Raw genomic sequence first — 27,155 nt, 5'->3', positions numbered from 1 at the left:
CACCGGCCACTCCCCGGGCCCCTGAGTCCCTGCCGGCTGGGCAGCCCGGGGCTGCGGGGTCCGCAAGGCTTCCCGGAGGAGCATGCAGAGTGACTGTTAACGGTGCACGATGCCCAGAGCAATGTGCTCAGCCCTGAGTGGAGGCACGGAGACCCAGCAGCCTTCCACAGAGCCCCCCCTCCTCCCACCCGTGTCCCCAGGCCTGAGGCACTGGTCCAGAGAGGCCCCGGGGGTGCCCCCTGCCCACACAGAGTGGAGAGTGGTGAGCCCCTTCCTGGGAGCTGCACCTGTGGCTTCTGAAACCAGGAGGGAACGCAGCACCTCCTTGCCGAGAGGCAGCATACCACCGCACGGTGACACAGGCCTCCTGGAACCCTCAGGAGGCAAGAACCCAGGGAAAAGCCTGGGCAGGGGATGGGGGGGAGCATTGAAAATAAAGACAATGTCCTCCTGGGGTCCTTCTTTCTGTCAGGGCTCGGGGTGGCCACGTGGGCCTGGGCTATGTGGCTGTGATCACTTTGCTTTCCCTTGGCCGGGTATTTTGGGATTCCACCCCCCTTGTCTACCAGAACCCTCAGTGTGCATCCTCTGTTCCCCCGGACCCTAGTCAGAAGGCAGCTGTGGGCACAGGGAGCTACCAAACTTCTTCGAGATCTATGGTTTTCCTGTGGGCTTTCGTCATGGATCCAAAGACTCAGAATCTCTCCCCTCTCTCCCCTCCTCTTCTCCTAAATGAGAGACTGTACTATGGCCTTTGGGTGGGGAGATGATTTGAACAGTTTGCAGGAGACCTCCTGGAAGGGAATGTCCCCAGCGGTCAAGGTGTTACGATTGTCCTGTTGCGAAGGCCAGGGTTGTTCAGGGGGACAATCCTGGGCTTCTGTCCCCTCCCACAGGGGACACTTGATTTATTCGGGACTGTGGGGATTCTGTCATATGATGATAACACCTTTCCCCCCCACAGGACCCATTGAACAGGGAGCCGGGGCGCGAACGGAATTCAGAAGTTTCCCAAACAGCAGCGAGGCTTAGAGGCACTGCAGAAGTGGTGGGGATCTGAGGTCCATCATGGACAAAACAAAACAAAACAAAACAAAAACGAAGCAACAAAAACGGGGAAGCAAATTCAATCCTTCCTGTACCTCGCCCCTCCCACCGGGCGGTGTGGGGGGGGCACGGGCCAGGCCAAAGCCTGCGACAGCAAACAGAGACGCAAGCAAAAAAATCTCCACTGACAAAAATCTCCCAACTACGATGATTCCGGGGACATTCCCATCGAAAACTACCCTTCGCGGGATGTAAAGAAAATGTCGAGGTTTGCTGCACAGAGGCCGGGCATGGGCGGGCTCTTCCACACCCGGGACAGGGGATGGCAGCCTGCCTCAGTTCCCCCTACGCACGGGGCCTGGGAGCAGTTGTGGGAGCTCGGTACCCAGAGTCACTGGTACAGAGACTTGCCCATGTGTCCCCCCGGCTCTGGCCCACCCATCGCGGCTCCTGCCCCAGACCAGGATGTCCTGGACACTTGCACGCTTAGGAGTTGGTATACTTGTGAGGGCTGTCTCAAGGTGGGCAGAAAAACGCAACTAACTACCCAGCAAAGAGCCCAGGGTTGGGGGGGTATGGGGTGGGCAGGCCCCTAGTATTCTCTGAATGTCCTCCTGAGGCTTCCAACAGGGAGGACAGCTCGGGGGAGGATGATGATGGGGGGAGCAGGAGTTGGGGAAGGAATTCACATAATGACTCGAAAGTGTACTAATGTTTCACAGCTTTATTTTTATTAGCAATACCAAGATAAGTTATTGAAGCATTTTTAGTATTGTTTTACATTCCATTCATAAATGACCTAACTTGTAACTCAGCATACAGCACACTTATAGATAGAGTTCGACACGTATTCAGAAAGCTACAATTATTAGAACTTACATGCCTTCATTACCAGGAACGCCTTAATATAATCTTCTCATTACTTCCACAATACTCTAGTCCAAAGCACACGATAACCCAGCACCAGGCTCCGCATGTTTTGCTTTCCATCTCCACGTCTGAAGTTGTGCGTGCCCAGTCGCCGTTCACTGGAACGTTACTGTCCTCCGTTCCCGGTTAATAGGAAGGCCTGACACATGTTAAACTAGGAATAGGACTGCTTAAATACTATGGAGAAAGATAACGACCGCACTTCTCTGTATTCTTCTAAAGTGTTACAAAATGCAGGACAATTCGGACACAAGCAGTAATGCCAACAGGACCCGCCTCGAGAAGCTTGGCGAGCTGGTGTAGCAGACCCCACCCTGCCCCGTCAGATTGTTCACAGGTGAAGGGACCTTCAGTGCACCAGCATCTGTCATTCAGGATTCGGGACTTTGAGGGAATTTCCTCTCTCATTCAAGTTACTAAGCCTTCGCGATCCGTGACTAATAGAGGAACATATGGGGCAATATTTTTAGCCTCCCTGATTCTCTCCTAGATATACTGTAGGTCGGTGTGGCGTGCATTGGCATACCTTTGCCAATAGTCATTAGTTATTCAACGCACATATGTGTATACATTCTTCTCTTGACTTTACACGATTAACAAGCTGCAGAGAGCCACCGAGGAGCACGAACAGACAAGGGCAAGTCCAGCTAGACCGACTAGAACAGGGGGTGTCACTTACCTGCAAGAAAACGTGCAGATTCGTTAAATAATCCAGAAACCATGGAGGCGAGAGGCCTTTGAAAGCAAGGACAGGGCCGCACTCCCTAATTGTTTAATGGAGTAATGACAATAAAGCAGTATTTATAAAATTTGGTCCTTCCGTCTCTGGCTAAAGCAAGAGTAGTCTACGTGATTAGAGCAGGTTGGCAATTAGGCGTAGAGGTGCTGTTGATCAGCGCTAAGTAATAGGATATAATTACTACTTATTTGAAACCTGGGCTTTGCACACAACATCTGAATATAAAAAAGAAAGAACCGGATTCCTTCTGTAGCTAAGATGTGGCCTGCAGCTACAAGGCTGTGGGCGCCGACCATCCCTGTGAGTCGGCAGCCGGAGGGGGGCGGAAGCCAGGGATCCCTGCCCTTGGAGCAAGACAGCGAGGGGGTCACACTGTCCCTATGCCACACGGTGATGGCCGCGCAGAACAGAGACTTTGCACGTCCCCAGGGATGTGGGTATCTGTTCCGACAACCCTCTGCTCTCTCAGCTTTCTCTTCCTCCCTCCCGGTCTTAAGTCATTACTTGGGTGAAAAAATGTGTGTGTGTATGTCTGTGTCTCTGCACATTTTTTTGTTTGTTTGTTTGTTTGTTTTTTGGGTTTTTTAATTTTTGGTTTTTTTTTTTTAACCAAAGAGCTCGACTGCCGTCTTCTCTCACCCAGGCTTGGTCCTGGGTGGTAGGTATCGAGCAATCCAAAAAGAAAATGCACGTAGAAACTAAAGTGAAAGCTACCAGACTTTTCTCCTGCTTCGGAGGCACTGTCGATTCAGACAGTAGCTTTTGGAGCCAAAAATATGCAGCAAAAGGAAAGGAACATAAACAAGGCTAAATGTCACCAGTGTTTGCCGACTTACAGACACCATCCATTTGTTTGTTCTGAAATGACGAGTGGACCATTTGGCAAATACAATGGTATTCACACAACAGTTCTGTCATCCTGCAGTGCGAACGACATCACGTCAGTGGCATTCCCATTTAATTTAAAAAGAGGGAAGGGGAGGAGGAGGAGAATGCCCAAAGAGTTGGGAGAGGCTGCCTCTTCATCAACACAGGGTCCACAGGAAGGCTCTGGACGAGAGGACAGCCCATCCCTGCCCAAAGATGGTTCCTTTGGGAGATCCCAGAAGATGGCCCCTCTGCTTTGTCCCAGTAGGGTCAAAGGGACGAGCTCTGTGGCAGACTGTGAAGCAGCCAGCGGGAGTAGGGCTGGCAGGATGGGCTGGTGATCTGTATTAACTTAAAGGATCTGCCCTTGGACTCTAGCACAAGCCAAATGGTCCTCCCAGCTAGGCTCTAACATCAGACCCTAGACACACACTGTTACTGGAACCAGGCTGGACTCTGGAAGTCAAAGAACAATCTACCAATGATAAAGTCTGGCAAAGAAAAGGAATACAAAATTGTGCTTCAATCACAGCCTCTGCAAGCCAGTCCCTCCAAGGACCAGCTCATAAAGAAGACAAGAAGGAGAAATGATTACACATCGGGCTTTCAATAAAGCACGGTAGCTCCAGAGGCAACAAGGCTCTACCGTAGACATGCCCTGGGTCTTCCAGGCTAACCGCCCTCCTTGGTGTTGACTGAACGTGGGCTCCCATACATGTGGTGGGTTTAGGTTTTGTGGTTCCCTTCCTGTGCTATTTTCCTAACTTAACTTCCTTCATTAGAACCTGCTGGCTGCTGTCCACCCCTTCAATCTTAGAATCATCCACAAGACGAAAAATGTGCCAGATGCCCTGGGCTGTGCACCAGCAGCCTGCGTGTGGGTGTCCTCACACACACACACGGGGAGTCCCATGCTGTTTCCACATGCTCCAGCCAAGGCCCCCTTGGACTTCCTTAACTGATCAACCACAGCCTTTAGCCATTTTTTGGTCAAACACCAAAAAGCAGGAGGGACTTACTTCCTACCTGAAACACTTGCCTTCTACCCAGAAGGCAGAGAATTGGGTAGAGACAGAAATGGTAGGACCCCTATGACAGATGTCATCACAAAGTCCCCAGAACTGCCTTGAAAGCTGAATTTCCCACATACCAAGAAAAGCCATCCATAACCTATCATGGCAGACATGAGGAAGTAAAACATGCTCTAAAACCTTGACGGAAAGTAAGGTTGGTACTTGCTTAGTGCCAAAGGGACCACTGCAACCAAAAGTCACCTGGGCATTGGGACAGTCTGGGTGGCTCCGTGGGTTAGGTGCCTGACTCTCGGTTTCTTTTGGTGAGGGTTGTGATCTTAGGGTCGTGGGATCAAGCCCTGCATTGGGGGGGGGTCCATACTCAGCATGGGGTCTGCTTGAGTTTCTCTCTCCCTCTCCCTCTGCCCCTCCCCTCTGTGCTCACTCTCTGTCTCTCTCTCAAATAAATAAATACATCTTTTAAAAAGGTCATCTGGACATTGGCACCATTCCCTTCCAACAACCCCACAAGGACATTCACTTACACTATAAAACACGGACTCAACCGAGAACCATTTATCCAAGCTCCTTTACATCCATCGTCTGTTCATCCTTTCACTTCTGCCCACTAGTGAGAAAACTGAGGCTCCCAGAGGGCACGCTCACCTCTGAGCCAAGACAGAGCTCCTGCCTCTTCCTCCTCTGCCTACTCTGGCCGTGACTGGGGGGACTCTGGAACTGCCATGAGCTGTGGAGGCATCTTCTCCTGCAAGTCTGAAGTACGGTAGGCAGAGAGGTGGCCTTCCAAGAACAGGCACACCAGGCCATCTGGGTCTAGAAGCCCCCTTTCCTGGGAAAGTCTCTTGTGTCTCTGGCTTTGCAGTCCTGGCCCTTCCCGACACCATCTCCCTGGCCGGTGATGCCACGGCACACAGGATCCCACGTGTCCCCTCTAGGGATGACACAGAAAAAGCACACCCTTCTTTACACTGGAACCGGCGACAGCCCAGGCAGGCTGACATGTGGGCCCAATCCAGCCCATCGCCTGCTTTACTAAATAAAGTTTTATTGGAACACAGCCACACCTATTTGTTTAATTATTATTTATGGCTCCTCCGACGTTGTGGGGCAGGGTCCAGTGGCTGTGACCAAGACCACACAGCCCGCAATCCTAGCTTATTTCCTCTCCGGCCCTTGAAGAAAATAGTTGCCAACCCCTGCTTTAGACTGTGTAGCCGGTCAAGGGTGAATATTTTCAGACTGTCTATGCTGGAAATCAGTGCGGTTTTTGGAGGACAGAAGTCACATTTTAAGAGCGTTCCACTTGGATGTCCTGGTTCATTTGATCAGACGTCTTAGAATAGATGAGGTGAAGAGGTTTCAATGGACCCTGTGTTCTTTTTTTAAAGGAGGGGTTCTAATTCTCTCATTGCTATGGAAGCCCAAGGAACCCGTAGTCTCAGGCATAACTTGGGTTAGGGAAGCCAGTTTCCCAGTTACCTGAGAATAATAAATGGGGACTACTAGGACCTTTGTTGCTAATGTCTGTGCCTCCCACTAGCTTCCCCTGGGACCTGGGGGCTGCCTAGGTCCAGAAGCTACTGTGTGAGGGCTCATGGCCATGATAGGCATGCTGGTGGCGTCTCCTGGTTCAGCCTGGTTTCCCTGCGTGCCGATCATTCCAGAGCATTGAACAGCAAAGAAGGTCATGCCTTTCTCACTGCCTTTCTCTTTAACGCTTCCCGTCAGCCTTACGCCTGGGCTCACCAAAAGACACAGGGCAAACTCTGCTTGCAAGACTCAACACACAATGACCCCCGGCCATCTGTCCCAGGTTTGAAAGGCAAAGAGTAAGGGTGATCTGGTTGCTTTCCAAATCCACCAAGTGGGGTGAGACATGCTCTGTACCCTTGCCATGCTCTGGAGCCAGCCCTCCAGGTGCTGTGCAGACTGGCCTTTGTGCTGTCTGGGGCACGCAGACACCCGTGCCTCCCATGCTCTCCGACCTCCAAGCCACTGGCTGACCCACAAGTTCATCAAAGTTTCTCAGACTGGACAAGGCGATTGTCTGCCTTGTCCTATCAGTGGCTGTGAGCGCTGCTCCGATCTGCCCTTACTCTCTAATTAAACACTCACGTGGCTCCTGTCCCATTACAGGACCAAGGTCAAATCTATTCCAACAAACCCGAGGGCACATCCAAGTTCTTTAATGGCACTCAATGACCTTGTATGTCATGTTCTTCAGTAGGATAAAGAAATTGCGGGCTATGCCTGGAGTCTAAAAGACACCTCAAGAACGGGAAGCTTTAACTGGAGTGGGATTTCGCCAGATGAAATTGGGCCCCTAGTGGGATCTAACCCACTCTAGAAGCAAGAGTGTATGTCCTCCAGCTTAATTCAAGATAACTCCTCCTTGGGATCTTCTGTGACACATTTCTGGGAGGCAAATGTTCTACTGTCTACGGAAGGACCTTTTAGAAAGTTCACCGATGGGCTCTGTACATTGGCATGTGCGACAAGTCTCTCCTGCTCAACGGACTGGGGTGGCCCCCTTTTTCAACTCTCTCTTTGAAACGCACTGGCTAGGAATGGGCAGGTCTCACTGGCCAAGGACGCCAGGTCCAGGATGCCGAGGAACGTTAAGACCAAAGTTTGAACAGTTAGGAAGCAGGCATGCAGAATTAGGGAAGCAGGGCCTGGAAGTAGGGCCACAACAGGAGTATCACCCACAGACTTCAGAGTTACACACCACCTCCTCCGACTCACCAGCCTGAGTCAGAGCTGCTGCTGCGCTCTGTGGGGAGTCTGCGTGATCCGAACAAGATTTTTTATACTGATGCTTCTTCAAACACTTTTATGCCCCATGAGAATAGAAACAGACGGACATTGGCTCCTCCTCCAAGCTTGTTTCTAGGACCATCAAAGTGGGGATTTGGGTTTGCTAAGTAGACAAAATCAGACCCCAAACTCTCCTGAGATGAGAAATACCAGAATAATTCTTTGGTTTGGCCAAACCCAGCTTCTGGAGGAAACCAGATATCAAGCTGGTGGTTCCGTTCGGAAATCCACATCCACTTTGCATGGAGCAGAGAAGAAGGAAACAAAATCAGGAATATTTGATTCCTTGTGCCAATATCATTTCCAATCTTGCAAAGTCAAGCCAAGGGCGGTTTGAAGTGATCAGCTATCATTTGTGCTCCTGGCAATGGTAGAAAGACAGTAAGCTGGACTGGGAGAAAAAAAGCCCCAAATGCCCATTCTGAGCCCAGTGGGATTTCCGCCCCCACCCTCCCAGACATCTTAGGAAGAATGAATATGCTTGGCCTTCCTGGGCCCCAGGACACAGAGCAGCCAGTAAGAATATAAGAAGAGGGTTTTGATTATGGCAGGCCACGTACGGGAGTGGAGGAGTGAACACTGCACGGGGTCAGGCTAGTCCCAGAGGCAAGAGGATGGAGCCTTTGCCCCACCCAAAGCAAGCTCAAGAGCCAGGGAAAGGCCTCCCTTGCCTGCTCCCAAGCTCAAGCAAGAGGATACAGAAGCAATGAGGTCCAAATGAAAGGCAGAACATGTGTTCACTAAAAATAGGCAGTTTATGGCCAGAATCTGTTTTGGCATCTTCCCACGAGTGCAAAGGAGAGCAGGAGGGCCTGGGCCCTGACTTGGACCCTGAGTAGGAGGGCCTGGACCCTGATGCCTGGTTTTTGCCTGGTTGGACTGAGGGTCCTCATTACCCTTTCCAGCAAGGGGCCACAACACGTACCCCAGGACCTGTTGCCCAATGGCTGAAAGGTTAAGTAAGCAAAGTTTTTTTGCATATACCCCAGAGCTGTCAGGGGAGAGTGGTGAGCTACTCTTTTGGGAGGGAGAGAGACAGGTCTCAGGGCTGCGGTTCAGAGGACCAGGCTCACTGGAACAGGCTCCCTGATGCTGCCTTCCCTTCCACCTTCACGTGTGCTGAAGGACACCAGGGCAAGCTCCTCCAAAGCAGGCAAGCCTTCCTTCGGCATTGATAGGAAGATGGGAAAATTAATAGGGGTAATATGAGCTCATTTCAATAAGAATGAGCTTAGGAACATGCCAGGTTTTGATCTTTTCTGATGCATGGATTCCTGGTAGGAACTGTGGTCCTACACAGGTATTTGAAAGAACCGAAAATAGACTTTAAAACAATCCCCAAATAACAATAAGAGAAGAAAAGTCACAAACTTAAAACAATAATGAAATTTAAAAAAAAAAAAAAAAAAAAAGACTTACACACGGTTCCTCCAGGAAGAAAAGGGGAAAAAACACTGGACTGACATAAAACTCCTTTCTCCTTCTTTTAAACACTGTTTTTAACTGCTTCAAAAGTAACGAATTGTATGTGGGTAAAAACAGAGCTGGGGTGCTGCTTAACGGGGCCTTGTGAATCATTCAGCATAAGGAACTGTCAATATTTTTTTGAGCCGTCAGAAATCCATTTAGTGATTTTTGACAATTCAAAAAATATATATTTCTGACTACTTGATCCAGTTCTTAGCGAATTAGGGAAGGAGAGGGGAAAAGAAATATACCAATTTAAATTATGAACCAAGCCCAGCTTCCTGAATTCTGCTCTGTGCTCAAAGCAACATCAGAATTCAGAGCTTAAGAAATAACCCCCTTCCATTTTCCTTCTCTCCCTTCCTCCCATCCTTCCCTCCATCACTACTCCCTCCCTTTCTTTCTTCCTTCTCTCCTTTCCTTTCTTCAACAGGTGCAGTCAAGTCACAGACATCCATTTATAGATTAAACGTGGAAAGGTCCCACGATTGTTTATCTCCAGGGGGGACATCTAGGGGCTGGCAATAATACACCAGGCTTCTATTCGGAGAAAGGCTTTCTGATACAAGTATCTGGGTGCCGAGAGAATGTCTTTGATCGTCCCTGCCCACCCCAGCGTTCATTTGATCCAATTCGAGGCTTCACATTTATTATTACGTTTTAAGATCTGGAATTACTTTGGGGTAACCATATTGTTGAAGGAGGTAAAGAAGTGCCAACTTGCTAACAGGATCAGGCAGGCATAAGTCCAAGACACGTGGGATCACAACCCTGCTAGCCAGGGCTTTCACAGTGCACATTTCTCGTCAGAACAACGGACAGACAGGTGAAGATACAGAGGGACAGAAGGCGATCATAGAAGGCCAACGTCACAGTAACTGCTGTTTGGAATGTCTAAAGATAAGTCACAAACACCCCAAAACAATCTCCCTGGTTGGAGAGAGGATCACTTTATTTCTATAGTGTGGTTAGTGTGATATGATTTTTCGTACCCTCTAAGTCGATACAAAGAAAAGCTTAAGGAAGCAGGTTTGGCTTAGCAAAGCAGGAAGCAACTGTCTTTCGCCGTCTTACGCAGAAGTTAAAAATACTGAAGGGTTTGCAAGTTACCGTGTCTTTCTGGTTTTGTTTTTAAAAATATTCTCCCCCTCGAGTTAGAGATTAAAAACAGGAACAGTTCGCACTGTGAGATCTCAACCCCCCCTCCGCGCTTTCCGTACAGGCATTTCGGGTCACTGGGGTGGGAACCCGAACGCAAAAGCGGGCGTGCTAGAACTTCCGAAGGAAATCGACTCTCGTGATTGTCTACACTGCACGTTACAGCATCGCTGGGGTGTTTTCATGGTTAGTTCGAAATGTGCTAATGGAGGAGTCTACCTCATTTTTTAAAAATGCACAATTCAGCACTGATGTTTTGGGAAATGAACTGAAGGAAGAGGATTCTAAAACTTACCACACAAGTCTGGCCTCTTGATACATCCAGAATTTGCTGTGCTACTCGCAAGTCCGTTAAAGGCTGCTAAGCCATCAGAACTGTAGGCCCTGAGGACCGACAGCATGTTCATCGGCTTCTCCAGGCCCGGGGGGCCCCGCTCCGGCTTGGGCAGGCCCGCCGAGGGGTCCTGGGTTGGAAGCAGGCCCGGGCCGTGCCACTGCTTCTCGGGCGCCGGGGGCACCGGCGAGACTAGTCCCTGGATGGGCTGAGGGGTGCCTGTGGGCAGCAGGCTGTCGCCACTGTCGCCGCCGCCGCCACCGCCGCCACCGCCGCCATCCTTGCCGAGGGCGGACTGGGGTTTGCTCATCATCTCCGGCTCCGTCTCCAGATCGTCTTCGTCGTTATTCTCTCCCTTGGAGGAGTCCATGTCCTCCGAGGAGGCAATGTCAGAGAGGTCATCGGTAGCGTTCTTGCTGGCGGTCTCGGGGATCAGGATCGGAGCGTCATCCTCCGCGTGGGCCTTCCCGTCGGGCTCCTGGGCCGGGCCGGAGCTGGAGGCGCCCGAGCCCACCAGGCCCGGGTAGACGCCAAACTGCTTGTAGAAGTCTGATTGGAAGTTGCAAAATGCGGGGTCCACCAGGCCAGGCCACGTGCCGCTCTTGGGTTCCCCCAGAGTCTCCTTGCCCGGCCCTGGGGCCGTCTTCTCTGAAGCGGCCTCTAGAGGCCCCATCAGGCCAGAGAGTGCCATCTCTTTGTTCGACTGCGCCGAGGGCAGCAGGGCCACCTTGCCCGCCTCCCGGGCCTGGTCTTTGCAGTTGACCGTCACCCCAACGGTGCTGTCTTTGCGCTTTGCCTTGCCCAGGTGGTTGGCCTGCAGGTGAAGGGCCATGAGCTCCATAGATGAGGTCGTGAACGCACAGAACAAGCAGCCGTGCCACGCGATGCTGTCTTGCACGGTCACCGACGAGCCCGGCAGCGACGCCGCGTCCGGCCGCACCGACAAGTCCAGAGGCTCGTACTGGGATTTCTCCGACTTCCTAGGGACTGCCTTCGCGCCGGCTTTGTCCTCCCCGCCGTCCGGCCCGTGCACCTTCATGGACGGAGGGTCAGACGGGCCTTTGTCCTTCATGTCCTTCTCCTTCTTCAAGGAGCTTAGGACAAAGCTGTCCATGAAAGCTTGCAAGGACCCCTGGAAATTCACACCGTTGCTCACAATACTCTGGTAAGCTCTTCCGATTTCGGAGAAGTGGGCGCTTTTGGAAGGAAGGTCGGTGCCTTTCAGTGTGTCCGAAGGGGCCTCAGACGTCATGCCGGCAGCCTGCCCCGCGTGATCTGTGGACGAGAGCACGCCTGCTGTCCACTGCTGGGAAGCAGGGCCACCTCTGAAGTCGATTCCAGGGAGACCCTTGAAGGCCCCCCTCAGGATGTCTGGCCTGATAAACAAAGCGGCTTTGTTGGACAGCTCGTCCCTGTGGTCTTGGTTTGGGGGCTGTCCAGACAGGGGCCCAGCTCCGTTCTGCCGCTCCCGGTGGTGCCGCTCTAAGTGGTATTTTAGGGACGCTGACTGGGTGCCCGCATAGTCACAGTGGGGACATTTGTAAGGTTTCTCACCTGCAAGAGTTCGGTATAAGGAGAGAGAGAGAGAAAAAAAAAAAGTGTTTATCTCATTTTGGTGTGCCGAACAAGGCTAGAAGGATCAACATTTGTTCTTGGAAACAAAGCAGCTCAAACTAATAATTAGTTAGAGAACAACTGTTTTTTAATAGAAGAATAATTCGTACTCTTAAGCTTTTTTAATGATTTTGTACCATTTGGGACTATTCAGGAATGACATACTATCTACACACAATTAGCTATCTTTTTCTTTATCTAACATGTGAAAACGGCTGTAGATTTAAAAGCTATGATTATGAAAATTAAGCATAATAATTTCAACCACAGTGATCATTAAAAGTAGAAGTTTAAAAAGACAAAGTATGTAACAAATGGGTGGTTGCAATATTTTGTGTATACAATAGCTCTAAAATTTGTTTAAATTATACACATGGAAACCATTTTTAAACCTAAAAATTTTATGGCACTGTTACGCAAGACTGAAATGAATGATTTAAGTCTCGCTCTGCAGTAAATCATGGATATAATTAGCAAATGGCATACTGCACAAGTAATTTATCATTATTTGGAGGGCGCCATTCCAGACGAGCTCAGATATCTGCAGACCTACTGCATTGTTTCTAAATAAAGAACTATAAATACCGATTCCATAAAATATTAATACCATTACCGTGCATTATGATTGCGGCATGTAAAGACATATAGTTAAGATAAAAAGCAGTCAATAAAACTTAAAAGAAAATGAGTAATAAAAAGGTACAAAATATATTTAGTTTCTGTATTTGAAATTAACATTATCTACTGGTCTTTGTAGTGCCTTAAATTTGTACTAATGGCAAACCTAACGCTCCGGTAGTAAAATGTGTAATTTACCTATAATAAGTGCTTTCTAGAGAATAAAAATAGCTTTAAAGAGTGTTTTAAAACATATAAGATCATTTTCATGAATTAAATATTTATTTAAATTCAACACCCAACTTCTATTGTTCTTGCCACCATGGAAAAGCTACCATAATGGACAGCCGGGACCTGCCCACGTTGTGGGCTAGAGGAAGGGGAGGAGAATAAAACAGATGTGGATTTAAATATATTCCAGGAATTTGTTTGCAATCCGGGGTCTTTTCTAGACTTTGGAACCGAAAAGCTCCCTGGAAGAAATGGGGCTGTGGCCATCTGTTAGCCAATTCCCGGTGGCGCCCTGTCGATAGCCACAATCACTCCTCCCAGGAAACTCAGTGTCCCCCTAGCCCTTCCGCCATTGCTAGTGTAAACCAGACTGATGTAAAAAGCAACAGCAAATCATCAGTGATCGGTGCATCCCGAAGACATTTTACCGGGCCCCAGTGGAGTCTCCAAGGCACAGGGCATTTGAGGGTAACAGAGTTGAGAGGAGGGGAGAAGGATTCCTGGGTACCGTAAATAAGAAGCCCACCAGCCCAGGTTCTGAGCAGGGGACTCTGCGTCATCTCCACATTTCGTGTTGGAACCTTGGAGAAGCCACGTCTGCCTCTCCAAAATGGTGGCTCTGTGCGCCTCATTCCGGCAAGCTGGGAATGTATTTCTCTAAAGGGAAAGATCCCAACTGTCTCTGGCTAGACCAATGACATGGATCGAGCAGAAGACTCTAGCCTTGTTGAGCTAAAGACATCTATGGCCTCGGACACCATTCTCTCAGTTCTTGGGGTCAATCCCTGTGTTAGACTCAGATTCACCCCAGCCATGCTCTTTGAGCATCTCATCAGAGGCCAGGGAACTCTTGGTGGGACGAGCGCTGTGGACAGGCTCTTCTGAGCTCACCTGGAAGTCCGGTGGCCAAGTGGGAGCAGGAGCAGGTCCTGGAGCTGAGTGGGTTGTAGCCGGGGTTGTGACAGGAGAGCCTAACCAGGGATTCAGAATCCTGCCTCCCCAGGTTAGCGGGAGCCTCGTGGAGGGCCCTGCACTGAGACCTGGCAGAGGTGAGGCCTGCAGGTACTGGGTGAGACTCAGGTTGCATTTCAGAAATGCACCTGGAAGTCATTAAAGTGCATCTGGCAAAGGGTTTGCCGAGAATGCACAGGCATGCGTTAGCAGGAGCTACAGAGGGAGAGCATGGACTTCTACCTTCAGGTCTCAGTGGGGTGAGGGGCTGGGACCACATGGATGCCCAGGGATGTCCATTTCCAAAGGACACACACTTGCAACGTGCACCAGAGCAGTGGTTCTCAAACTCGACCGTGCATTAGAATCAACAAGAGACTTTAAGACATTACTAATGGGACTCCAAGCATGGTTCTGACCCTCCAGGTCTGGGGGAAGTGTCCCTGGGGATTCTGATGTGGGGTAAAGAGTACATTTTGAAGAAGCTGAAGTGAAACTGCTGGGGAGCTTTAAAACATGCTGATACCTGGTTCCACCTCCACCTCCAGAAATTCTGGGCTCACTGGCCGGGGATGAGGGTTGCGATTTGGGTCTCTCAAAGGCCCCCATGTGGGCTTCTGCAGATCCTGGGTGGAGAAGCACTGTGGGGCTCCCCGGGTGGACACTGCGGGATGGCTTAGCAAGGAAGGTGGTCTGCTCTGGACCCTAGGAAGTGCTTGGAGTGTCTGTACTGGGGACCAGAGCCCCCACGGGAATTTCCACTGCCCAGGGCACAGGATTCCTACCTTGGGACCTTTGCATCCTCAACCTATAATGTAGGATGGTGGTACTCCTTAAGCCTTAGTACTCCCTAAAGCCCGTGTCAGCTCTAAAACCCACCTCAAGAGCAAAACTAAGTCTCCTGAATGGGGTCAGAGACCCATGTGTGCACCCACACACCCAGAAATGTGCGGATCCATTCACACACAATGGTTTCTTTGAAAAGATTTTATTTATTTATTTGAGAGAGAGAGAGAGCATGAGCAGGGGGAGGGATAACAGTAGAGGGAGAAGCAGGCTCCCCACTGAACAGGGAGCCTGACACAGAGCTCGATTCTAGGACCCCGAGATCTTGACCTGAGCTGAAGGCAGACCTTAACCGGCTGAGCACCCCCAGGTGCCCCGACACACAATGTTTTGACTGAATGAATGATTACCTTCTACTCCCCAAGTAGAGAGGGCAATTGAGTGAGGAACCAAAGAGATAAGGCCCCAGTTCTCATTGCTTTCAGCGGAGACAGATCATAGAGTTGCTAAAGCAAGTGGAGCTCACACACATACACACTCACATACATACATCACAATCCAACACGTGCACAGTATTCATACACACACACTATACACCACACACACACCACACACACTCACAGAGCACATGTGCACACTTCACATACAACACATGCATGCACACACCACACATATACATTATCACACACAGACACACATGGCACACACCCACCACACACTCAATGATCACATGTGTACATGGTACACACATACACCACACATACATATCACAGATGCACACTACACACATCACACATGCACACACACTATACACACAACACACATACATATACATATACATACACACTCACATACATACATATCACACACTCATACACCACACACGTACACTACACACACACACCTGCAGACATCACACACACATACCACACACATGCACACCACATGCACAAATACATACCACACACACACACACACCCCCCACATACATAACTCACACAGCACAAGGAGATAAACTTCGGTTCAACCCACTGCTCTTTTAAAGTTCAGAATAGGGGCGTCTGGGTGGCTCAGTCGGTTAAATGTTTGATTGCTGATTTCAGCTCAGGTTGTGATCTCAGGGTCGTGATCACAGGGTTGTGAGATAGAACCCCGTGTCAGGCTGCGTGCTCAGCGGGGAGTCTGCTGGAGATTTTTCTCTCCCTCGGCCCCACCTCCCACCCCACGCCTGAGCTCTCTCTCTCTCTCAAATAAATAAATCTTTAAAAAATACAATGAAGTTCGGAACAGGCCTTGGCCTCCACTGTTCCAGGGAAAACAGGCCATAACTGAGAAAAAGGAAGAGCTCATTCTTAGCATCAGAGTCTCCAAGCGTCCAGGTCCTGCTAGATGAAGGGCTATTTAGTGAGTTTTCAAGGGTTATTTTGGCTGCACATGACACACACAGGCTCTAGAAAGCCCTCCACTGGCCTTTCTCTACCTCCCGCTCACACCAACGGAAGGACCCCTCTGCATGGTTCCAACTCCTGCCTCGCTCCCTAAGGCTGTGTCTGGGTGATGCTTCCTAGCACCCCAATTCCCAGAGAAATGCTCCAGAGCAAAGTTCTAGGGGACAAATCCACCCCCTTTGGATTTTTATGTTAAAAAAAACCAAAATCCTCACTATTATTTTCTTTATCACCCTGAAACGATAACCACTATGGCCCTCTCCTTGAAACCCTCCATCCCTCACCTTCCCGGGCTTCGTCCCTGAGAGGGCAGAGGGGATGACAGAGGATTCAGCCCACAACCAGCACCCCCATGGCTATGTTCCTGGCCAGGCAAACCCCAGCAAGGAGTCATCCGGGACGGGCGTCTCCTGGACAACCCCAGGCAGCCCCAGGGGCTCGCCGTCCAAGGGAAACCTCCTGGCAGTCACCCAGACAGGACTCCCTACAAGGGCACATTTCAGAGTGCTGGGGGGGTGGCAAACCCCTAACACCAGCCTGGACTAGGTGGGGAGAAACCCATCAGCGCCGTTGGCAGGCTTTGAGGGTGGTCAAACCCTTCTCTCAGGTTTGGTGACCGACAGCTGCCCGGTCTCCCGGTGCTTAGAGAGGCTTTGTAGTCCGGGTCTCCGTGACTGGCCACGTGCTTCCACCCCAGCGTGCTGGGCAAACTTGAACGAAGCCCCAGGCTTCTGGCAAGGAATGAGTCAGGGGCCACCCAGCATTCCCCACACAGCCCCGTGGCACAGGCAGACTGAGACCCTGCCAGCAGCTCCATCTAGATGAATGATAGGCCACTTAGGCCACATATTGGCCCAAATCTACCCAGAGACTGCCCCAAGCTTTGTAGGGGGTCATGAGTTCTCCAGCCGCCTCACGATGTTCAGGATCCGCTGTGTTTTCATCTCCCTGTGGTTGGAACCAGACACTGGGATGTCTTCAGAGACAGGCCGATCACAGGGACATGCAGAACAGCAGGTAAGGGGTAGATGGCTGTCCTAGAGGGCAGCCACCACCGACACCAAGCAGCTGGGGACATGAGGACCTCTGACATCTTCTAAGAAAAGCCCCATACCCAGATTTCGATGTGCAATATCTTGGTTTTTCAATGGTGGCACCTGCTTTAAAACCTCAAACATCGCCAAGGGCCCCAGCACTGTCGTCTACAGTCCAGGTCCACACAGGGCAGCCCGTTTGAAGACTGGATCAGGGAAAAGGATGCCCAGTACTGAGCTATTCGCCTACTGGGGAAAGCAGGTGAGGACACCAGTGGCCTTCTCTGGGGGAACCTCTTGCAATATTTTAAAGGAGTAAGATATGGGCACAAACGGTACATTTCTAGAAAAGAGAGGGTTGCTCAAAAAGGCCTACTGAAATAAAAAAATCATCAGTTCATCATTCCAACAGACTAATGAATTACTGGAAACATCTCACATTAAAGCTGCTACCCACGGACACAAGGCACAAGATATATATTCAACTTTGGGATAACATTGATAACTTCTCCCGGTCTCTGTACCATAAATTTTTAGAAACATATGACCGAGGGGTTTAATTAGTTCATTGTACCTATTTTTACATGAGCATGTCTTTCATCATGCTGAGCCTCTACATTGCACTCGACGAGCCCAAGGAACCTTCACCGTTCTGGGGGAAGTCAGTTTGGCCCTCATTTGAATGGAGCGAACCCCCAAGAGCACCTCTCCAAAAAGAGCAGGCGGACTCACGCTACTCTTCTCGGAAATCCCTTGGGGGAGCTCTTAAGGAGGGCTTCACGCTTCTAACATATGTGTGTGCTAAATCTCTAAAAGTGTTTTAACTTTTAAGTCGAGTAACCGAATATTCCCCCGTATTTGCATCCTCTATTTGATATTTATTTAGTCTTTCTACATGTCTTTACTTAGTTAATACCAGGAGAGATAAATACGGTGGTGCCTTCTCAGCAGAGCTTCAGTACATTAATATAAATTGTACACTAATTCCCCCAAAGCATATATATGTTGTAAACCTGAAGACTTTTCACACAGCTGCTCGTTGCTAAACAGTGCCTTGTCCAGAAGGGGACAATCTGTGTCTCTAATTGCTGTCACTGAAGCCGAGATTCATTATGTGACTTTCCCATTAAAATGTGAGCATTAATTTGTATAATGAAATATCACCCACTGCAGTGTTCATTAGCCATGCCCTACTGTATACGGCACATTGTTAGCTACCTAGAAACTGTAGTTAATTTCACTAATGGATATTTCCCTACTTAGTGTTTGGTAGGAAATTTATACTGTAACATTACCTCTTAAACTTTTAAGGAAATTTAAATTCAATCAATTATTTTCAACAAAAGTTTGGGATGTCATTAAGGCAGGAACAGCAAGGTTGGGGGACCGCGGAGGAGTAAAATGGGCTTTTCGTTAATCTTAGAATGAAAAAAAAAAGGTAGAATTTTAATTCAAAACAAAAAGGGGGAAAAAAAGAATTATTTTTTGGGCAAGCAGATCTTTTTTTTTCCCCCGTCATCATTCAGGTGTCTGTCCCCCACTAATGACAACAACACATGCTCTCCTTTTAGAAAAAAAAAATGGGGAAAGCCCCCATTTTAGCCAATCCATTTTTGAATATTTATTCAGTGTCCTTTCATGACCATTTAAAATAGCCTGGTTAACTTAAGCCAGGAGAAGAAACAGAGAAGCATTAAAGGTAAGGGATGTGGACATCAGGGGTTAGGCACCTGGGTTAGGCCCACTGAACTCACATTTCCACCCACATCTAGAGACCAGCTGGCCCTTGGGAAGCTCTTTTGAAGATGAAAGATGGTTTCCAAATCGGCATGCAGTGGTCATTTATCGTTTTCTGACACGGCAAGTCATTCCATCCCACCCTCCACACTTCCAGGTGCCACAGTGGCCGCTTCCCTGCCTCACTGCCTCCCTAACCTCTCTGTGCTGATGGGGAAACTGAGGCACGTGGGGTCAAGGAGGCCTGGCCGCAGGCCAGTCTGAGTTAGGGGTAAAGGAGGAGCTGGGGTGTACAGTACTTCCCTTTTACATCGCCGGGAGGCTGCGTCAATACACCTTGTGGGTACAAGTCACTTCCTTTCCTCCCGCTGGTTATGGTGTGGACACACACTGTCAAAGAAATGTTGCATTAATTCCCTAAAACAGGCCCAAAAATCCACCGAGAAAAGTAAAAAAAAAAAAAAAAATCAATACAGCACAGCCATAAAGAGACAGATCTGGATTGTAACCTGCAGTCAATGCCAGGAGACTTGGAGTGGGTCACTTCCCATCTCTAGGTGGCCCCTGGTCACCGGGCTGCTGTGAGGGTTGAGGAGGGAAATCACATGCAGGGCTCGGCACAGTGCTGGCCACTGTTAATACTATTGTTCTTATTACCTTGTCCCTATTGGCCGCATTTTCCTGCGGCCCGCTGTTAGCTACCATACTGTGTAGACACAGCCTCGGTCAGGAGACAGGACGATCCCGGCCCCCGCCCCCAGCTGGGCACACATCCCTTGGAGGGTCCTGCAGGACATAAGGGTGGTCTTTGCCTGGGAGTAAGCATTCACTCAAGAGCCAATGAGGGCACCCCATCCAGTGTCCGAGTCAGGGAGACACCCTCCCGGCAGGGGTGAACAGAGCTGAGCGTGCCCACCTGCCCACGGCCGAGAGCCCTTGAAAACCACCTTTGGCTTCCCTGCGCAAATCCATTTTCATAAAGAGGTTCTCAACTCCGGGCTGGACGAATGCATGTAACACATCAAAACCAGATTAATAAACCACTCGCATAATTTGAGAGGGGGAAAAAAAACTAATGAGATTTATTTTTAATTAGTCCCTGAACTTTCGTGCCTCCAAGTTTTCATGAGTGAGGTTCCTTATTACATTTTTCTACAATGGTCATTCCGGAGATGACAGGGAGCCTCCTAGGGAAGCCAACACACAGGGGAGCCGTCGGAGGGGACCCAACCTGGGGTCCTGCGGCCAGCAGGTGGGGTGACACATGTCTGGGGCTCGTGTGGGGGACAGACCCCCCTCCAGCCTTTCAGAGACCGACTGATCAGCACATGCCTACCTCCTGTACGCAAACTGGACACACGGGGCTCTGGGGGTCTCCCTGAGATGGAGCTGGAGGAGGGGGCAGGGAGGGAAAGAAGGAAGTGCATTTTCAGGCAGCCTATTATAAAACGACTGTCCAGCCTCGGTCGGGGGCCACCTAGGAGACATCTCTGCCTCCTGTAGCTCATTAGGATTAAACGCTTGCTGCTGTACACCTATGATGGTTAATTTTTTGTGTCTACTGGTCATGTGCACCCAGACATTTGTTCACACATTACTCTGGGTGTGTTTGGGAGGATGTTTCCAAATGAGATGAGCTATCTGAATGGGCTGACTGCCCATTCAGATAGTAAAGCAGATTGCCCTCCCCAGCGTGTATGTATATGGGGCGGGGGAGGGGGGAGCTCATCCAGTCATTGGAGGCCCCAACGGAACAAAAGGCTGAGTAAGGGAGAATTCACTCTCTCCGCCTGTCTTCCAGCTGGGGCTGCCACCTTCACTTGCCTGTGGACTTGGCCTTGGACTGGGACTTTCCCCACTGGCTCCTTTGGGTCTGGCAGCTTGCCTTGCCGAATGCCAATCCTAGGATGTCTCAGCTTCCATAACTGACTGAGCCAATGCTTTACAATAAATCCCTTTACATATATACATATATATATGTATGTGTGTATATGTATACACTATTTTAAAAAATACAAAAAACTAAATATTTATATATACATATATATAACCTATTATTTGATTATCTATAATATATATTACATATACATAGGACATATTGTACATTATATATACTATTTCTCTAGAGAGCCCTGACACCATTTCTTTTCTGAGCCTGTGCTGACGGGCTCTGAATTCAAATCACCGGCGTGGACACCAGAAGACCAATGACACACATCCAGTGATCGGATCTTAATTAGCCCCAGAGACTGTGAGAAATGGGAAAGCAGCTCAGCCTCCCCTGGGTGGGCAGGAATCAGCATCTGTCCCGCCAGAGTCAGGGTGGGATGGCCTCTGGGATGTGAGGCCCCGGAGTCCTCCGTGTGCCTCCGTCCAGCCCACATGGATCTGGCTGTGGCTCAGGGGCCGGCAGAGACGGTCTAGCTCCCGCAGGCTCTCCTGAGCCCCTAGGTGTTCAAGGCAACCTGATGGGGCATCTACTCAGCACCTCCCTAATACACAGGTATTGGGAGGAGGAGGGCAGTAATTGAGTGAATGTGTAGTGGAGTTAAAAAAGGAAAGCGGTTTTTACCCGTGGCTGTTATATGATCGAGACGGCTCATAAAGATGGAGCAGAACAGGAAAACACGGTGAATGTACCACCTCATCTCCTGACCAATTAAAACATATTTATTACACACTGGATTTTTAAATGTGCTCGTATGGGTCCATTATGGAAAAACTTCAGAAGATGGTATTTTGGAAAACACGGATTCGGTTTCACAGGCGGCTGCCCGCTGGCCATGTCGCTTCAGAATCCAAGAACACGAAGAGAAAGGGGCGAGGCGGCATAGGACGCCCCCACAACCGGAGCCCAGGGTCCCCTGGTTCGTTAACAAATAGCTTGATTTTGATTTTTAATTGCTCGTGTAATCTACACTTCAACATTGTCGTAATGGATGTTTATTTTGGTGATTTAGAACATGTAACACTTTCTGCTCTATTCAAATGCACGAGTATAAGCATTTTCCAACTTCTTTGTTCTTTGATAAAAAGGAAATTGATCTTTATCTGGTTACCATTCTGCCTTTTAAAAACAGCAAATGCTGTTTCTGAGGGGGGCTGGCGGTGTGATGTTTCCATGGCTTCTGTCATTTTCTCCCTTATTCCGGGAAGTTTCCGGAATGCCTCTGTCCACAGCCCTGTCTTGCTTCTCTCAGCGTCTTCAAAGACTATGGTCACACACCTCAGAAGTTTGTGAAGCAGAGGAAGGGGAAATTTGGGGGGGAAATAACCTTTATCAGGCTTTAAAACTTCAAAAAGCGGTATCCGTTTGCATCCACCCGTGTTCAGTGGGACTCCCGCCAGGTTTGGTCCTGCTTTACTGGAAATATTCTGCACAGTGTCTACCATTGCTGATGGGCCAGCTGATGAGAGTTAGGCCCCGTGAGGTCAGCAAAACTCCTGGTTGGGAGGCACTGCCTTTTCTTTCCTAACCCACACTGCCTAGGAGGGCAGACTCTGCTCCGGTGAGCCACCAGCCGCATGGTAAGCTTGACCCAGGGGCCTGGGTCTATAGCTAATAAAAGGACAGTACACAGGACACGCCTGGCCAGGTGTCCACACTCCTGCAGACAGCCCAACAATGGGTACCCCAGGAAGTGGATTGCCTCCCACTTCCTGGCATCTGTGCCCCCTCCTTCCCCAACTACCGTCAAAACCCAACCTGGGGAAGAAAGTGGACATCGGTATGATCTCAGAAGGCCAGATATCTGAGCTGCCTCATCCTGAGCCCGATCACTGGAAGACCTCACTGAAAAGGGGACTCTGCCAAACTCTGAAAATGAAGGAACAAGCCAATGCACCTGTCTGGCAGAGAAGTGCAAAGGCCCTGAGGCAGACACTCAGGAACCCCTCACTGAGCTCTGGGGGAGAGAGTCTCCCATCTGAAACCGTCGTCATATCATGGCTTCCAATGGGCTCATGTATACAGGTTGCCTTTCCAAAAGGACCGCAGGTTCCCCGGGGAAGGGTCCATGTTCCTCACTGCCCTTGTCCCCTCCATGCCACCCAGCACAGTCCAGAGACTACAGGAAGAAGGTCACTCACTTATTCTCAAGTTTGTTCTGACATTCAAGCTTTCAAATAAATTTATTGTGTTCCTACTATGTGTTAGGGGCTGTGGTAGGCCCTAGGGTTCTAGAAAGTACAGCGATTAAAAACATGGACAATATTGCAACCCTCACATTTGACTTGGTGGGAGACAAACAGCGCCTAAGGAAATGAACCACTGAACTGAACAAGATAATTTCAGGAAGTGCTAAGTTTAGGAAGAAAATTGAACCAGGGGCCCGAGGGATATTTTGGACGGGGTAATCAGACATGGTCTCTCTGAAGCACTCCCATGCAAACTAAGCTCCCAGTGACCACCTGGAGGAAGAGCATTCCAGGGGGACAGCACGGTGGGTACAAAGGCACTGTGGTAGGAATTGGCTCTCTGCACTGGAGGAGCCCAAAGAAGGCCATAGGGTTGGAGAGAGATGAGGATGAAGAATGGCGCAAGATAGGTCAGATCCCACAAGGCCTGGGGGAGGGAGCGAACAGGTGCCTCGTCTCAGCGGCTCCCTCTCTGCTGCGGATGACTCTAGGAGAGAAGGGCTCTGCCGGCTGGGAGGGATGGACGATGGTGAGGCTTAACTGTGCCTTGGCCATGAATAAAGATGGCAGCCCACGGCCCACTGCCCCCCATTCTCAGGGCTCCCCTCTCAGTGTCAGGGAGATTTGCGGGCACCAGGTGAGGTTCCAGGTGAGGTCCTCCTTCTCTTTAACCACACGCTGCACATGAGGCCCACATGCACTAAATATCCTGCACAACCCTGAGCTTTATTGATTCCTGGGGAAATAGACCACAATTATTTTTGAAAATAGATGGCATATTTGTCTATCCTCTGAAGCAGCTCATACTCCAATAGATAAAGTGTCAGGAGAAAAATCAAAGAAAATGGAGGTGTCCATATCTCAGATAGATTTTTTTTTTTTTTTGTATTGGCAATGTGCAAACAACTAGCACAAAAGCTACAAAAAAAAAAAAAAAGAATAAGAAGAAAGAAAGAACGAAAGAAAGAAAAAGAAAGACAGACAGAAAGAAAAGAAAAATGACCAAGGAACAAGGCACACAGACCTCCAAAATGTCCTCATTTCAAACTGCTAGGAGGACGTGGAAACAGGAGAAATGACCACATGGTCCAGCAGCCCCTTCACCTGTTTGATTAAGAGCACCTCCACTTTTTTTTTGAGGGGACTCAGCGCAGAGCCAGTCCTCCATCCCAGGCAGTGGGTTGCTGCCACCAGCCCGGCCTCTGGTGTGGGCCTGGAACCCCAGCTGGGAACCTAGGAAGGGAGCTCCCCTGTTCCCTTTCATACTCAGAGTCTGAGCCCAGCTCTCAAGCTTTGCACCTGCAGGGCGCCTGGTCAGTGCCAGGGCACGAGGGGTCCTGCTCCATTACACACATCACCAAACCGACCCTGCGACCATGACCAAGCATCCTCCTCCTACACCCGGGCCACAGGAGGGGGGTCTGTGTCTACCCGCCCAATGCGGCTCAGGAGGGAGGCTGGCTGCGCAGCGATGAACCGGGGCGGAAGGACCCCATGGGGTCCCCCCACCGCAGCGGGGTCCGGCCTGGCCCACAGAGAGCGCGGCGGTGCTGGTGGCAACACAGGGGGTGACCCGGGCCCGGGAGCTTGGCCCCTGCTGGACACTGCGCACAGCAATGCGCCTGCGCCTCTCACCTGTGTGTATCCGCAGGTGCACCTTTAGGTGATGGGATGTCCGGAAGGTCTTCCCACAGTACGGGCAGTCCTTCATGGCTGAGCCCAGGCTCCTGTCTCGAAGCAGCGAGGGCTGCTGGACCCCAGCGGCTCTCCCAGCCTCCTCGCCGATGTCTGCAGCGGAGAAGAAATGTTCTCACATCACTTCAGCACGTCAGAAGCTGTTCGCACCAAAACTGCTAACACCACACAAAGTTAAACATGTCAGTACTACACCTGTCTATTTCATTCTTTAAATCTGACAGAATGCTGACAATTCATGTATTTTCTTGTTATTCTCTTAAATTATTTCATCTTTCCCATCATCATTTTAAGCAGCATATGGTACCTTTATATTGAACTGAATTAAACAAGAAAAGAAACAGCTGTGTCAGCAGCTGGTTTGATTTCTTCTTTTGCTTAGCTTCTATTAAATATTTTTTTTCCAAAAGTTTAAAAATGTTGGTGTTTGTTGAATCTGATTAATTTGTAATATGGACTAGCTGGTGAGAGCTCGCTATAAGATCGAAATCACATTTGCATTATATCTAGCAACAAATGGGGAAAAAAATGTGTCTCGGCCGAGTCCCGAAGACATGCAGACATACAGTTATTTTGGGACAGGAAAGACAATTATCCACAACTGATCATTTCTTCCTTGTAGAGCTTGGTATCCATCGCTGGCTGCTGTAATCTTATGAAAGGGAGAAGAAAAAGTATGGAAATGCGATTCCACAATTAGCCCATGATAAACATATAGTGACATATTCAAAGTCATGTGCAGAAACTCAGCTGCAAAACTCCCATAAACTTCGAGCCAAGCAGTTAAATCTTTGTGCAGTGACTTGAGAACTTCCTCTGTAAAGTATCAATACAAATTTTCTTTCCTGCTGTTATTTGTTATGTAACCCAAACCATTAGAAAATGGAATAAAATTTACATACGGCTGCCTTCTGCACAGAAATGATGGGACATAATAGTAAATAAAACCGTGAAAATATCTAGTGGTTGGAGGATATGTTATTGCAATACCCGAGGCCCGACATCGCACTGCCAGAGAGCCGACATTCAGGGAGCAGGGTAGGAGCCGGGAATCTGCAGCTCTTGTGAGGGGAGGCACTGGAGCCCTCTCCTCGGGCCTCCCTGCAGAGCTGGAGGCCACCCCTAGCACAGAACCCGAGCTCCTGGGGCTGGCGGGGTCCTTGATGCCACTCCCAGCCCACCCTCTGGGCCCCATGGTGGATCTGCTAGAAGAACAAGGGGACCTTCTCAGATAATAAGCAGACCTATGAGTTCTGCAGAGAAGCAGAATAAATAAGATTTGTACCTTCCAAGCAATGGAAAATGCAAATTGCTTTTATTCTACAACATCCGTTCCTGGTGTTCTCCGCTAACAGCCAAAAGGGACAGACTTATAGGCCGTGCACAAGATGAAGGCAATCACATTTAATTCTTATTTGGATGTTGGCTCCAAGCAACCGTGGAAACCCTTGGCTTCAAGCGTCCTCTCTGCATTTGGGTTAATGCACAGCGATAGCATCACCCTGGAAAAGTTCTTTGAAGGTTCACTTTTGATCCCATACTCTCCAACTCCTCCAACCAACCTTGGAAGAGCTGTTCAAAGGGTATGTCTGCCCAGCAGTCTTTGCCCTCATAATTTTGCACAGATAAAAGGACTGGGTCTACAGGCATCTAGAACCCAACCCACCTAGCACCAGCTTTCTGGTCAACCACATGAATGTGTTAAGGGGGTATTGAATCGGGAAGGGGGCACAAAATGATCTATTTTGCCACTTCATGGCAAACCAGGGTCCCCCCACAGTCATAGTGGGGTGCTCCACAGCCCATAGGTTAGGTCCACGAGGGGCTGCTGCCCAGGGAAACAATGGCCGGATGTCAACTTCAAGTCAACCACAACTTGGGTTGAAATAGTTGGAATGCTGTATCCCACTCAACCTCCCACCCCTAGCCACGCCAATCCCAAATGTGTTGCATTTGTCCCCCCAGCATTCTTCAGCTTTCCTTTTGTGGGATTGTGAGGTCAACTTAAAATCACAAAGAGTCAACAAAACAAAGAGTCAGCCCATGGAATGGGAGAAGATATTTGTAAACGACACCACAAACAAAGGGCTGATATCCAAGATCTATAGAGAATTCCTCAAATTCAACACCCAAAAAACAGATAGTCATGTCAAAAAATGGATAGTATGTCTTCTCCAACAAAGACATACAAATGTCTAACAGACACATGAAAAACTAGCTATCAGGGAAATTCAAATCAAAACCACATTGAGATACCACCTTACACCAGCTAGAATGGTAAAAATTAATAAGACAGTAAACAACAAGTGTTGGAGAAGATGTGGAGAAAGGGGAACCCTCCTATACTGTTGGTGGGAATGCAAGTTGGTGCAGCCACTTTGGAAAACAGTGTGGAGATTCCTTAAGAAATTAAAAATAGAGCTACCTATGAACCTGCAATTGTACCACTGGGTATTTAGCCCAAGGATACAGTTGTAGTGAAAAGAAGGGCCACCTGTACCCCAATATTCA

The 27,155-nt window shown here is 49.3% G+C and overlaps 1 protein-coding gene across 7 annotated transcripts in view; it reads right to left on the bottom strand.

The window, feature by feature from the left end:
- Nucleotides 1-27,155, bottom strand: part of ZNF536 (zinc finger protein 536) — a 424,494-nt gene that overhangs the window by 133,214 nt on the left and 264,125 nt on the right. For 5 of the 7 annotated variants that reach the window (XM_047712032.1, XM_047712033.1, XM_047712035.1 and 2 more), the window contains 3 exons: nucleotides 24,585-24,737; nucleotides 19,149-19,202; nucleotides 10,355-11,947 (listed from right to left, as the gene is read on the bottom strand). In XM_047712032.1, coding sequence (XP_047567988.1) covers nucleotides 10,355-11,947; nucleotides 19,149-19,202; nucleotides 24,585-24,737 — 1,800 coding nt within the window. Of the gene's footprint in view, nucleotides 1-1,756; nucleotides 2,657-10,354; nucleotides 11,948-19,148; nucleotides 19,203-24,584; nucleotides 24,738-27,155 lie in introns of those variants that run through there. The other 2 variants (XM_047712038.1, XM_047712037.1) reach the window with 2 other exon arrangements.

Source organism: Lutra lutra, chromosome 17, assembly GCF_902655055.1.
Source record: "Lutra lutra chromosome 17, mLutLut1.2, whole genome shotgun sequence".
NCBI lineage: Eukaryota > Metazoa > Chordata > Mammalia > Carnivora > Mustelidae > Lutra > Lutra lutra.
Note: the sequence above shows the minus strand (reverse complement) of the source record. Positions and strands in the feature narration are given on the sequence as shown.